The sequence below is a fragment of the Camelus ferus genome, chromosome 13 (assembly GCF_009834535.1).
Source record: "Camelus ferus isolate YT-003-E chromosome 13, BCGSAC_Cfer_1.0, whole genome shotgun sequence".
Lineage (NCBI taxonomy): Eukaryota > Metazoa > Chordata > Mammalia > Artiodactyla > Camelidae > Camelus > Camelus ferus.
The window spans coordinates 57,883,030-57,896,141 of record NC_045708.1 but is presented as its reverse complement, the minus strand read 5'-3'; the positions used below and the strand labels follow the sequence as shown (position 1 = coordinate 57,896,141).

The following is a 13,112-nucleotide window of genomic DNA, read 5'->3' as shown; positions in this document are numbered from 1 at the left end:
ATGGAATAAAGTTTTTGGAATGCAGCTTTGGGAGACAGAAGAACCTGGGGCTGAGTAAAGCTGTGCCTCAAAGTGAATTCTTGTTTTTGTTTTGTGGGAAGCTGACAAAGCCAAAGTCAGAGTGTTCTCCTACATTTTGGCATATAGCTAGGATTGTTTGTGGGTGAGATTTGAGACACAGTTCTGTCTCATGAGGATTAACCCCACAGCTGTAATGAGCTTACCAGTTTATAAAAAGCTTTAGGTAGGGAAGCTTCATTTCACATATCCAGACAATTCTGCATCTTTAGGGCTGTGGGAGAGTTTAGGAGTATTAAAATTAGATATTTGAATGGAGGACCACACAAAGGAGGAAAATGTCTCTCTTAGTAGTCTGTATAAATCCAAATGAATTTACACAGATTTGTCAAATCCATAGTGGTGAGCCTAAACATAGTCTAGCAAGAAAACATGGTCAGTGGAACTCACTAAGATGTATAAAACATTAATTAATTAGTTTTGGAGATGGAGTGTGCTTCTTTTTAACTGAAGTAAATAGAAAATCTTTATAAGGTCTTTCATAAGTTTATTCTCTAATCTCATTTTCCTTCTGAAGGCTCAAATTCCTTACTAGAAAGTTTTCCTACTATGAGGATTTCTAGTGACCTAACCCCAAAGTTGTGCAAGGAGTATTATAATTTAAATGAAAGGTGAATGTATTTAGAAACTCAGTATTAAACTTTCTTAAATTTGGTCTTTGGTTTGTCTTAGAAAAAGCTTGAACAATTACTCCTGAAATACCCTCCTGAAGAAGTTGAGTCTCGACGCTGGCAGAAGATAGCAGATGAACTGGGCAACAGGACAGCAAAACAGGTGATGCAGGGCATAATCCCATCTTGCTGGCAGGTTTTTGATGGTTTTTTTAATGAAGGATAGTGTAACTAAAATTACCAGATCTGCCCTATCATATTTAGCTACAGAGTGCAACAGTAAGTGGAGTTTTTAAAAATAACATTGTATATTTTTATATTAATTTTAGAAATGACTTGAGATAATTCTGCTTTGGATTGTTACTAAATACTGAAAGTATTGGACTTTATGTCTCTTGAATGTTTAACGAGTGCACCGGTTGTGTACTTCTTGGTTAGACTGTGCTAATTGATTTGTGATACTGCCTTAGCCAGTATTATCTGGTTGTCTTTGTAAAAAAAAAAAAAAGCACCAGTTTTCTCCATCACATCCATCGATATTAATAGATGTGTTTTTATGCTACGAGTACAAGTGTTCACAAGTTGAAAATATGTGTTTAGTTTTGGAATCAAATTTATTTTAACAGCTTTTTGTCTAGGTTTTCAAATATAAGTGTCTTTGGCAATTTAAAATTATTTCTAGATTTATGATAGATCTGAAAATGTGAGTATTCATTAAGATACACATGTATGTTTTAGTTTTTAAAAACAATTCTGGTACTGCATGTCTTGTCATTCATTATGTTAAAAGGCTTGTCATGTTTCTTCCTTAGGTTGCCAGCCGAGTACAGAAGTATTTCATAAAACTAACTAAGGCTGGCATTCCAGTCCCAGGCAGAACACCAAACTTATATATATACTCCAAAAAGGTAAACAGAAACAGATAAAAGTAAACCTTAGGTCTTAGATTAACTTCATCAGTGTCAGAATTGCTGTGGAAAAGCATATGTGTTTATCAGAACAGAGTTGTTTTATTTTTACTATTCAGCTTACTCTAAGCATTTTGTTATGTTGGGCATAACACAAGATAGGATTCCATTATTGCTACTCAGTGACATTGAGTGAGCTTTAATGATGATTGTTCATTATTTTCTTAGAAGTAGGTTAGTTTGTGTGAAGTAGTGCTATTCGAAGGACTTTAGATTGAATGTATGTCAGAAAGGCCTTTGTGATGTTAAAGTTTTTAGGATGTCTGACTCTTTAGTAAACACATTCAATTTCTGTTTTATACATATACTGTGTAAATCCAAGAATAGAAATGTCCAGTAAGGTACTTAATCCTCACTGCAGTTGTAGAAGTGTAGGTAGGACCACCTTCACTTCACTGATGATAATAGCTCGCTGTTGTTCTTACTGTTGAATGCTCTGGGCTGGGTACTGTTCTACAACCTTTTTATAGGCGAGAAAACTAGGTACATTGAATAAATTGTCTAATCACATAGCTAGTAAGTCTGGGAACCATTGATCTTCTGATTCTGATCCCAGCGTTTTCCACTATTCTCTGCTGCACTATGAAAAAGCTACCATCCTCCTCTTATGTAGAATACTGCATCAAATTGTAGCCAGTTTTTTGCTTTAATTGCAAAAAAATAAAGCATGCAATTGGCCTTCTTTCATTTCCTTAGGAAATCATCCTGATGCATCTCTTCACCCACAATTGCCATTCTTCACATGAAGAGAAGCTAAAAGTATATCTAATGCAGTCCCTTCCTTATTGAAGCTATTTTACATAATTTTACATTAAGAATGTTGTATAAATCCATGTTTTGCAAGTTTTGTTTTTATTCTTTTTACTGGGCTTTGGAAGCTTGTTTTAATTTGCCAGTTGTTTTAAGCATTTTGGATTTTTCTTCTTCCCAAATACAGTATTGTATGTGTAGAGTTCATCCTGTAACTTTGGAGTGGTGGAACTCTGATAACCAACATTCAACTTAGCAGCTCTAATTTTCATAATTTCTTAGTTCCCCTAAATGTGTTTTACACCTTATGTTTCCACCACTAAGACTAGATGATTATAACAGATGATAGCAAAAGGAATACTTGGGGGAGGGTATAGCTTAAGTGGTTGAATGCATGCTTAGTATGCACAAGGTCCTGACTTCAATCCCTAGTACCTCCTCTAAAAATAAAGCTAATTACCTTCCCCCCAAGTTTTTTTAAAAATTAAAAAAAATTTTTTTAATTGAAAAAAAAATACTAAAGGAACCTAAATGTGTTCCCTCCTTTGGGTGTGCTGAATTTTAACTTAACAGACATTTTCAGTGTAGAGATCTAGCCCAGTCACAGACACAACGATTCCTTGCCATGGTTAGAGTTTGAATTTTTTTTTTATATAAACTTTTTTTATTGAGTTACAGTCATTTTACAATGTTAGGTCAAATTCCAGTGTAGAGTACAATTTTTCAGTTATACACGAACATACATACATTCATTGTCACATTCTCTGTAGAGTTTGAATTTTGAAACAGATTAAATGATGATTCTCCACATGACTTAGGTTATCCTTTGTGGCTGTGCTGTCATTGAGGAGAGGCAGTCTGCACAGTTGTTCAAAGTGAGGGCCTTGGTACTAGGCAGCCTAGTTTATAGTCTTGGTTCAACCACAGTCTAGCTGCAACACCTTGAACAAGAAAGTCAGCCTCCCTGTGCCTCCATTTTTCACCTCTAAATTAGAGATGATAGTAACTATGGGATTGTTTTGAGGATTAAGTGACATTGACACCGACAAGCAGTCAGTCAGTATTAGATACTGTTTTCAGACAGTCATCACACTGGGGAGATTCTCGTTTTATGTGATAGTTTTGTGTCTGGCTTCGGCTGACGTCATCCTCCGTGATCATCTGTAAGACAATCATGAGAGGAGCACAGCATTTGAACGCCAAGAGTGTGGTAAACGTTGGAGATGCAAATACAAGCTAGGTAATGGCATGTGGTTCACTGTACTCCATGTTAGGTATTCCCCCTACATTTCCGTATGTTGTTTTGTTTTTGTTTTTTAAGGCTAATTGTGCTTTTTAAAAATTCAGATAACATAGGAAAAGCAGCCACATAAGAGTATGCTGAAGGATAAAGGTACAATCCTTCTGATGAGGCAGATTTGCAGGAAGTAACATTTATATTTGTATATTTTTGATTCTTTACATGATTGTCCACTGTCCCAATTAAAAATTTGTTTTCTCACTTAGTCTTCAACAAGCAGACGACAGCATCCCCTTAATAAGCATCTCTTTAAACCTTCCACTTTCATGACTTCCCACGAACCACCAGTGTATATGGATGAAGACGATGACCGATCCTGTTTCCATGGCCACATGAACACTGCTGTCGAGGAGGCATCAGTAAGTTCTCTGTTTATACATACGTTTTAGGCAAAGCAGGGTGCAGAATGGGAGCACCAGGAGCTTCTGATTTTTCCTATTCTTCAGTGAATGTTGCTTTCTTTTCTTTTAATTAACACGTCAAACTTGTTTTACAATTGGATTTAAAAATTTTTTTATAGAGATATTTCGAGCATATACAAAAATGAACCCATATGCAACCATTATCCAACTCAGCAGTTATTCATTTGGGGAATCTTGTGTTTATCTGTACTTCCTACCCACCCCAACTCTGTCCTGGATTATTTTGGAGCAAGTCCCAGACATTACACGGTATCATTATCAAGTTTATTCAAAGAAAATTCTTTATATAATCCAATGTACGGTCAGTGCACATTTCCCCAATCATAAATTGCAATAGATTTTCTCCTTCTCTCCCTTCCTCCCTCTCTGTTTTTCTCTCTCCTTTTTTAGCCTCTTAAATTTTTTTGTTGAAAAACTGGGCCATTTTTCCAGTAGAATAGCATGGTGAGTGTGGATTTTGTTGTTTGCATCTCCTTGGTGTTGCTTTATCTGTTCCTCTGTTCCCTGAATCTCCTGCAAATTGATTAGATTCAGTTTTATTATTTTTTTTTGTTAGGATGGGCAGGACTACTTTGATCAGTCTGGTAGTGTCTTTTTTTGACACAGGAGCCATTGACTGTTTCTTAGATCCATTGATTCATCAGATGTTACAAAATAGTGATTTTTGTTCCTCATTATTTTATAGAATATTCTATAAAGTCCCCCCATATCAACTGTTTGATTAACCTAAGTACATTTAGAAAAGACAACGTAACTGCTTGATTCCTCCCTTTATCTGTTCTTTCTACGTGTGTTTGTGTCTCTGTTTTGCTTTGTTTGTTCGTTTATTTATTTTTTTTTAATATTCAACATATGTGTGAAGTCATGGTATTTGTCTTACTCAGTCTCTCCGTCTGACTCACATCACTTAGCATAATTCCCTCATGGCCCATCCTTGTTGCAAATGGCAAGATTTTATCTTTTTTATGGCTAAGTATGATGGAATTTTTATTTTTAATTGTAGTAAGTGCCCAAACATAAAATTTACCATCTTAGCCAATTTTAAGTGCCCATTTCAGTGGTGTTTAAATACAGTTTACGTTATTGAGCTACCAGTCTTCAGAATTCTTTACTTGCAGAACTGAAACTCTATGACCAGTAAGCATCATTTCCCCATTCCTTCTCCTTCCAGCCCCTGGCAGCTGCCATTCCACTTTCTGTCTTTTCTTGAATACTCTGGAAACCTCATATAGGTAGAATCATTCAGATTTTGTTCTTTTGTGACTGATTTATATCACTTAGCATAATATGATTGCATGCATATACCTCCCAAAGTTCATCTTGTAACCTGTCACAGTTTCCTTCCATTTTAAGGCCAAATAATATTTCATTGTGTCTGTATGTCACACTTTATGTATCCATTCTTCTGTCAGTGGACACTTGGGTTGCTTCTGCCTTTTTGGCTACTGTGACTAATGCTGCTGTAAACATGGATTTACAAATATCTTTCTGAGGCCCTGCTCTCAGTTCTTTTGGGTATATACCCAGAAGTGGAATTGCTGGATCATGTGGTAATTCTATGTTTCAGTTTTTGAGCAACCACAGTACTGTTTTCCATAATTCCTACATTTTACATTCTCATCAACAGTATATAAAAGTTTCAGTTTCTCTACATGCTTTCCAACACTGTTATTTTCTATTTTTTTCCCTTTTGATAGTAGCCATCTGACTGAGTGTGAAGTGGTTTAACTTTTCTTAATCTTAGTTGTGTTGACTATAAATTTAATAATATCCTTAGACTTAAAATGCAGGTTAAAAAATTTAGCAGAGTTTGTACTCTTTGTATTTGCCTAAAATATTAAACTTAATAAATTTTATTATAAAGCATTTTTACAACATTTAATTATTTTAGTCACATCATATTTATTAGTGTAATATTTATGACACTACTTAGGTTGGCTTTCTCAGTGGTAACAGTGGGAAGGCGGTAACTGTAAGATGTTTAGATGACAAGAATTTGAAATGGATGAAAGATAGTGGGAGATAAAGTAGTAAAGTGTGAAATTGTAAAGAATCCTTATCTAGCTGAGGACTTTTTACTTGACAGTGTAGACAGTCAGGAAGCCATTTTTAGCAATGGTGGGGATAAAAGAGAAAGTGGATGCCATAGAGCACTGACTTGAGAGAGATTTTAGAAAGTATTAAGTACTGACAATTTGTTGTATTAGATATAAGACTGAAAAATTAAGGATAACACTTACATTTAGGCCTTGGGCTCCTAAGTGTGTAAGGAGTTAGTTAATAGACAAATCTGGGTTCAAATCGCTTGACTCTGCAGCTAATTAACTATGTGACCTTGGGCAGATGTTTGATTTCTATAAATGTCAGTTTCCTTGATATAAAACAAACACAGTAGTTAACGATACCTAACATGGAGAGCAGGAAGAATGGGAGGCGCAGGGGTTGTCTGGTCCGGGACTGGGAATTGGTGGAACGCGAGGTCAGTGAGTTGGGGATGCTTTTAGGAGGGTTGTGGAAACTAGTGACCATGGGGTCAGTCATGAGGTAGCAAAGGAATGAAGTGGATCCTGGGTAGCATAGCGCAAATTAATTGGGAGAATAGGAAGCAGTTAGTGAGTGATTCATCTGTCAACTTCAACTTCATTTATTTATATAGTTTTTACTGTTCTTTCCTTTACATTCTTTTCTAAATTATCATCTTTGTAACTTAAGATCATCCATTTGAGTAAGATAGGAATGTACTGCCTTGATCATTGGGAGTACTGAGCAGAAAGCAGAACAGAGATTGTTTTGCTTGTTGTTAAGGAAATGTCATATTTACCTGAGGAAGCATAAAAAACTGCTAGATTGGAGAAGAGGAGCTTCCTGCAGATCAGGAAGATTATAGGGAGTCTTTCAAGTAGCCGTGAACTTGTTGCGATGGGGTTGAGTCTGCATTAGTTTATGACGGAAGTGCGAGTCATGCCTTGTTCTCCTGGTACATGCATTATGAAGTTGCCTAGTACGGTTCAGTCTTACTGTTGCATTAAGAAGCCCTCAAAAAGTATTAATCCAGTATTAATATTGCTGATAGCAGAGGTGATTTTCTCTGAGCCCTAAAAGGTGAAGGTACCTTAAGTGTGAAAAATATCTTGTCAAACAGAAAAATATTCTTTATCGGAATTTCTTATACCTAGTTCATTTTAATTATCAAACTAACATTTTTGTGTTGTGTTTTGCTCTGTTCAATAGGATGAAGAAAGTATTCCTATTATGTACAGGAATTTACCTGAATATAAGGAACTATTACAGTTTAAAAAGTTAAAGAAACAGAAACTTCAGCAAATGCAAGCTGAAAGTGGATTTGTGCAGCATGTGGGCTTCAAGGTAATTCTACCTAATTTTTCTATTCATTTAACTTTTGAAAGGGTGATAAGATGCTTAAGGTGTTTCAGAGCTTTAAACTCCACAACTTCCAAGCCTACAGGTTAAAGTCAGTAAGTTTAGCTCTTGTCCTGTTCGTTATGCAAGGTAGCATGCCACAGTTACTGATGTCCAGAGGTTTATGATTCAGTAGAGAGAAGACAGTCTTCTGTATACAGAGTATACAGGTACCCTTTGAGGTGAAATATGAGATGAGAAGTTTGTCTTTAGCTCTTCTCCCCCCCACCTCCCACCCCCAACTTAACTGAAGTATAACTGACAAATAAAAATTGTATATATTTAAGGTATATAAAAATTTAAGGTATAACTAATTCAGTTTTTTGTTGTTGTTGTTCTTTGTTTTTTTTTTTGAGGTGAGAGTACTTAGCATCTGCTCTAGTAGCAGATTTCAAGTATGCAGTGCAGTATTAACTGTAATTCCCAAGGTGTACGTTAGATCTTCAGAACTTAGTCATCTTATAACTGAAAGTTTGTACCCTTTGACCAACATTCCCCCCTCTCTCTGGGCAACCACCATCCTAACTCTCTACTTCTATGAATTTGACTTTTTTAGATTCCATATTTGAGTGTCATCTTATAACATTTGTCTTTGTGTCTGGCTTATTTCATTTAGCATAATGTCCCCTAGGTTTCATCTATGTTGTCACAAGTGGCAAGATTTCTGTTTTATGTCTGAATAATATTCCAGTGTGGTGAATTTTATGTGTGAGTGTGTGTATGTGTATCTCTCTCTCTCTCTCACACAGTTTCTTCATCCATTTGTCCATAGAACTATTTATTTCCTTGTTGCTGTTGTTCATGGATCAGAAATTTCATTCCCCTCTTAGATTCTGTTATCTCTGCTGTTTTTTGAGAGGCTAGTAGAAATACATTTATTCATTCTGCAAACTGTTGAAACGCCCCTTGTGTTCCAGGCGCTTTGCTAGGTGCTAGGGACTCAGCAGTGAATGAGACTGGCTCACCGACTGTTTTCATCTCATAAGGAATGTAGAGAAGTTAAGTATGTAAAATGGTTGCGTACGGCTAGTGTTCATACTGGAGAGTAGTGAGAGGCTATTCTTCATTGCCTTGGAAATTTTGCTAAAGAGTTTAAACTCTTTTAAGAAATGTTGGGGAACCACTGACAGATTTTAAGCAGAGAGTAACATGAAATTTGCATTTTGGAAAGATCATTCTAATTTCTTTAACTACGCAACCCTTAGGAAGGCAGTGGGTTTTAGGGTGGATAACTCTTAATCTCTGACTCCTTTATTGTTATATTTTTTTAAATAATAACTTATTGATATATTTTTTTTAAATGTAATTTGAGAAAAATTAAGTGAATGGGGGGAAAAGATCACTCTGGCCTTAGTATGGAAAATGGATAGGAAGAAAGCAAGGCTAGAAGCAGGGAGACTGGCTAGAGATTTTTTTTGGTTAATTTAGACAAAAGATAATAGCCTCCTAAACTTGACTGGTGGCTGTGGAAATAGAGATTGACAGGTTTGAGAAGCCCTTAGGCATGAGAATTGGCTGTACTTAATGAGATTGCAGGAAGTAAAATTGAGACCATGAACTATAGATTTGCTGGTGGTGGTATACATAAAAATACTGATGTGTGCTGTGACCTGATAAACTGAAATTTAAACAAGATTCTTATACCTCTGATCCTCTGGAGCGGCCATTAGCCAGACTATATTAAACGATTTTTTTCTCTTGATCGTTCTCTGCTTCTCCATTAAAGACTTTCCTAGTTGACAGCTCTGTCTTTTCAAGAGGAAACTGTCCACTTCTCATAATTTTGTTGCAAGACCCAGCTGTGGCTTGTTTGCCAGTCTGTCAGCCACTCTAGTTGGCCTAATGATCCAAGAAACTAGAAACGAGAATTACTTTGATTTCCAAGATTGCACAGACACAGAGGGCTACCACAATGCAACAGCACCGCGAAAGAGCTAAATCTCCCTTTTCTTCATGGTGGGCATTGGTTGTTAGGAACCTTTAAGGCTTTGGAGAGTAATTCAGTAAGATGAAAGTTCAGAAAAGATTTCATATTCACTTGGGTGTGTGTTAGCTGTGATAGCCTGTTTTAAATAGTACTGTAACTTATTTCGGTAGTTTTAACTATGGTATTAAGTCAGTGGTTCTCAGTCACAGTCACTGTACACTGGTGCGAGGTACCTTTCAAGTAAATAGCTACTGATAATCAAATGCTCAAGTTTGAAAATTGTTTACTTAAGATTTAAAAAAATAAAGCATATTGAATGTTATGCATTATGGTATTTCTCTTGCCCCCTCTGTATTGTAGCTCAATCTTGAATGGATAGAATTTCAGCTAGTCTGCTAGAGATCATATCTAACCTACAACCGTTTTTGTTTTTACCACTACCTCATGCCTGGGGAGAGAGGGGAGGGTATCTCTGGGCACAGTATGTGCTGCCCAGCGGGAAGTAAACAAGTTTGGTAGCAAAAGAGCGTAATATGTTTCTCTCTGAACCTTTAATAGTGTGATAGCTGTGGCGTAGAACCTATCCAGGGTGTTCGGTGGCACTGCCAGGACTGCCCCCCAGAAATGTCTTTGGATTTCTGTGATTCTTGTTCAGATTGGTAAGTGTTTTCTGCACTGTAAGTCTTTTTTTTTTCCCTTAAATTTTGATAAGAGCTTTTCAGTCACTAGTGAATTTGATTTCTAAACTTCTTAGAAAATCACCACGTTTAGTGGGATTAAACTTTGCTGTTGTAGACAGTTAAGATTGTCCTTAATCATACCACGTCTCAAGTAATTTTCCGTTAGAGATTTTGAGGAAGTTTCATAGTATCTAGACCAGAATGCATCCAGTGCCATGCAATGATGTGTTTGTCTTTGTGTTTTCTTTGCAGCCTCCATGAGACAGATATTCACAAGGAAGATCACCAACTAGAACCTGTGTATAGGTCAGAGACGTTCCTAGACAGAGACTACTGTGTGTCCCAGGGCACCAGTTATAATTACCTTGACCCAAACTACTTTCCAGCAAACAGATGACATGGACGAGAACACCATATACTAGTCCTCTGCAACACGTAGCAATGGTATCACTGTGAATTATGTGCACAGTTTGGAAAGATTCTCTGCTTTCCCTGAAGCGACACTCACGGCATGACAGCTTCCTGAGTGTTCTCGTCAAGTCCAGCTCCGCACCGTTGTGGCTCTAGACCGCTGTTCAGCAGCTGAACATTCCTGGTGAGGAAGGGGTTTCCCTGGCGAGTTTCTCAGCACCACCTTTGAAGCCTGTTAGGTGGTGATCTTAAATGGGCGAGATGGAAACGAGAGCACACGTTAAAGAGAGAGTAAATTCCAAAGGTTTCAGAGAACTTGGTCGTAAATATGCTAATGAGAAGACAAAGTATTTATATTAAAACAGTTTAGTAGCTTTCAGTTTTGTGAAAATAGTTTTCAGCACAGAAACTGACTTCTTTAGACGACGTTTTAACCAATGATGGTGTTTGCTTCTAGGATATGTACACTTTAAAAGAACTCACTGTCCCAGTGGTGGCCACTGGTGGCCTTTAGTAAATTGGAGCTGCTTAACCATATTGATGTCTAATTTCTTTTAACCACAATGAACTGTCCTTATTACCAACAGCGAAGCACTACAGGAGGCAGCTGTGGCATTGCTTCCTTAACCAGCTCATGGTGTGTGAATGTTATAAAGTTGTCACTCAGATATATTTTTTAAATGTAATGTTATATAAGATGATCATGTGATGTGTACAAACTATGGTGAAAGTGCCAGTGGTGGTAACTGTGTAAAGTCTCTAATTCAAAACATTAATTCCTTTAAAATACACAGCCTTCTGCCTCTGTATTTGGAGTTGTCAGTGCAACTCATCGAAGAAAACTGCCTAATATAAAAATCATATATATGGTAATAATTTCCCTCTTTTGTAGTCTGCACAAGATCCATAAAAGATTGTATTTTTATTACTATTTAAACAAGTGATTAAATTTAGTCTGTGCAGTGAGCAAGAGTTCACATGCATTCTTTTATACTGCTGGATTTTGTTGTGCATCATTTAAAACATTTTGTATGTTTCTTCTTATCTGTGTATACAGTATGTTCTTGAATAATGTTCATTTGTCAGGAGAACTGTGAGAAATAAACTATGTGGATACTGTCTGTTTATATTATAGAATGCTTGTTGTGACTTCCTTTGTTTAGATTTTTGGATTTTTTTTTTCACTATTGTTAAAACCAAAAAAACATTTTTTTTTAAAGGGTTTGTTTTACTTGTCTGTCCTTTAAAAAGAGTAAGGACTATATGATGGAAAAGATAATGAACTTTAGAAGCTCTGTAAAAGATGGTAATGTTTTCACTTAGTATGTTTGCTGAAACACTAAATTAAACTAGGTTACAAAAAAAAGAAAAAAGAAAAACCTCCACATACCATGGTTAAAGAAAAAGGCAATTATTAATGTCCGAATGTAAAAACTAAATGTAGGTTGAAAATTTTTACTCTCATTCCCACATATTTAATTTAAATAAGGGGTTTTTGAAAAATCACAGTATTCACTGGAAATTATATTGACTAATGGAAAAGACAGTATAAATATTCTAAGAGTGACTAGTATACTGACCCAATTTTTAGAGTCTCCTGTTTTTTTCCAACTTTAAATCAAAGGAACATTATTTACCAGTTCTCTTCAATACATTGTAGGGAACTAAAATCGCCCTGAATTTTTTAAATTGAGAATAGTGTAATTTTAACTGTTAGAAAAATGAGAATTTTAAAGTAATGTATTTGTTTAAAGATTACTGATGATTTTGATAAAATGTATCACATTAGGGAGAAAAGGAAGTCTTGCGTTAGACTTCTCATCCTAGAATTACTAGTTGGGGGGAAGAAGAGGGGAACCATGAATATTCAGACTATGCCAGAAGGTCTACCTTCAACTTGTAGTTAAGATAGTAGCAATTTGATGGTAACTTCTGTAAACTTCTGTGTTTGCATAGAAATAATACAAAGTCCGTTTTGGAGAACCATTCAGATCCATTCAAACATCCCATGAAGTACGAAGTATGCTTTGAAAGAGTGATACAATTGTTGTAAAAATAGAATAGACATAATAAATCCACTTAAATGTATTTTTTAAGGGCAAAGAGTTTGAGAATTTTGAATGGCAAAGAGGATTATTTTCTGTTTGGGCAGAGATGTGTTTATTTTGCATTTTTCAGCTCCAAACAAATAGAGCTCTGAAAGGGTAGTAGTCTTGGAAATATGTGGTGGTATTTTGATTGGAGGCCTGCAGGAATGCACAGGGCTGTCATTTGCAAGTGGGCCCTCCGTCCCCTACACAGAGGCGTTGGCTGTAAAAGACGACGTAGACCTACATGTTAAAGCATCACGTATCTCGTAGTACTCATTGCGTCCGTTGTACTTGCTGAAATATTATGCTCAAGTTATTTGGTAGGAACTGAAGGAACTTTTAATAACATCTAAAATCACTGCTTTAAGGTTTAGATTTTGGGGGGTGTGGTTGGTGTGATGTGCAGTAAGAATAATAGCGAACACTTACAGAGCGCTTGCGATGAGCCAAGCGAG

General features: G+C 36.3%; 1 protein-coding gene across 7 annotated transcripts in view; it reads left to right on the top strand.

The window, feature by feature from the left end:
* ZZZ3 (zinc finger ZZ-type containing 3) overlaps positions 1-11,701 on the top strand; it is an 88,720-nt gene extending 77,019 nt beyond the window's left edge. For all 7 annotated transcript variants that reach the window (XM_032494621.1, XM_032494617.1, XM_032494618.1 and 4 more), the window contains 6 exons: positions 751-852; positions 1,502-1,597; positions 3,914-4,066; positions 7,361-7,495; positions 10,035-10,135; positions 10,409-11,701. In XM_032494621.1, coding sequence (XP_032350512.1) covers positions 751-852; positions 1,502-1,597; positions 3,914-4,066; positions 7,361-7,495; positions 10,035-10,135; positions 10,409-10,553 — 732 coding nt within the window. In that variant the 3' untranslated portion in view covers positions 10,554-11,701. The remainder of the gene's footprint in view (positions 1-750; positions 853-1,501; positions 1,598-3,913; positions 4,067-7,360; positions 7,496-10,034; positions 10,136-10,408) is intronic.
* Positions 11,702-13,112: the final 1,411 nt, after the last annotated feature.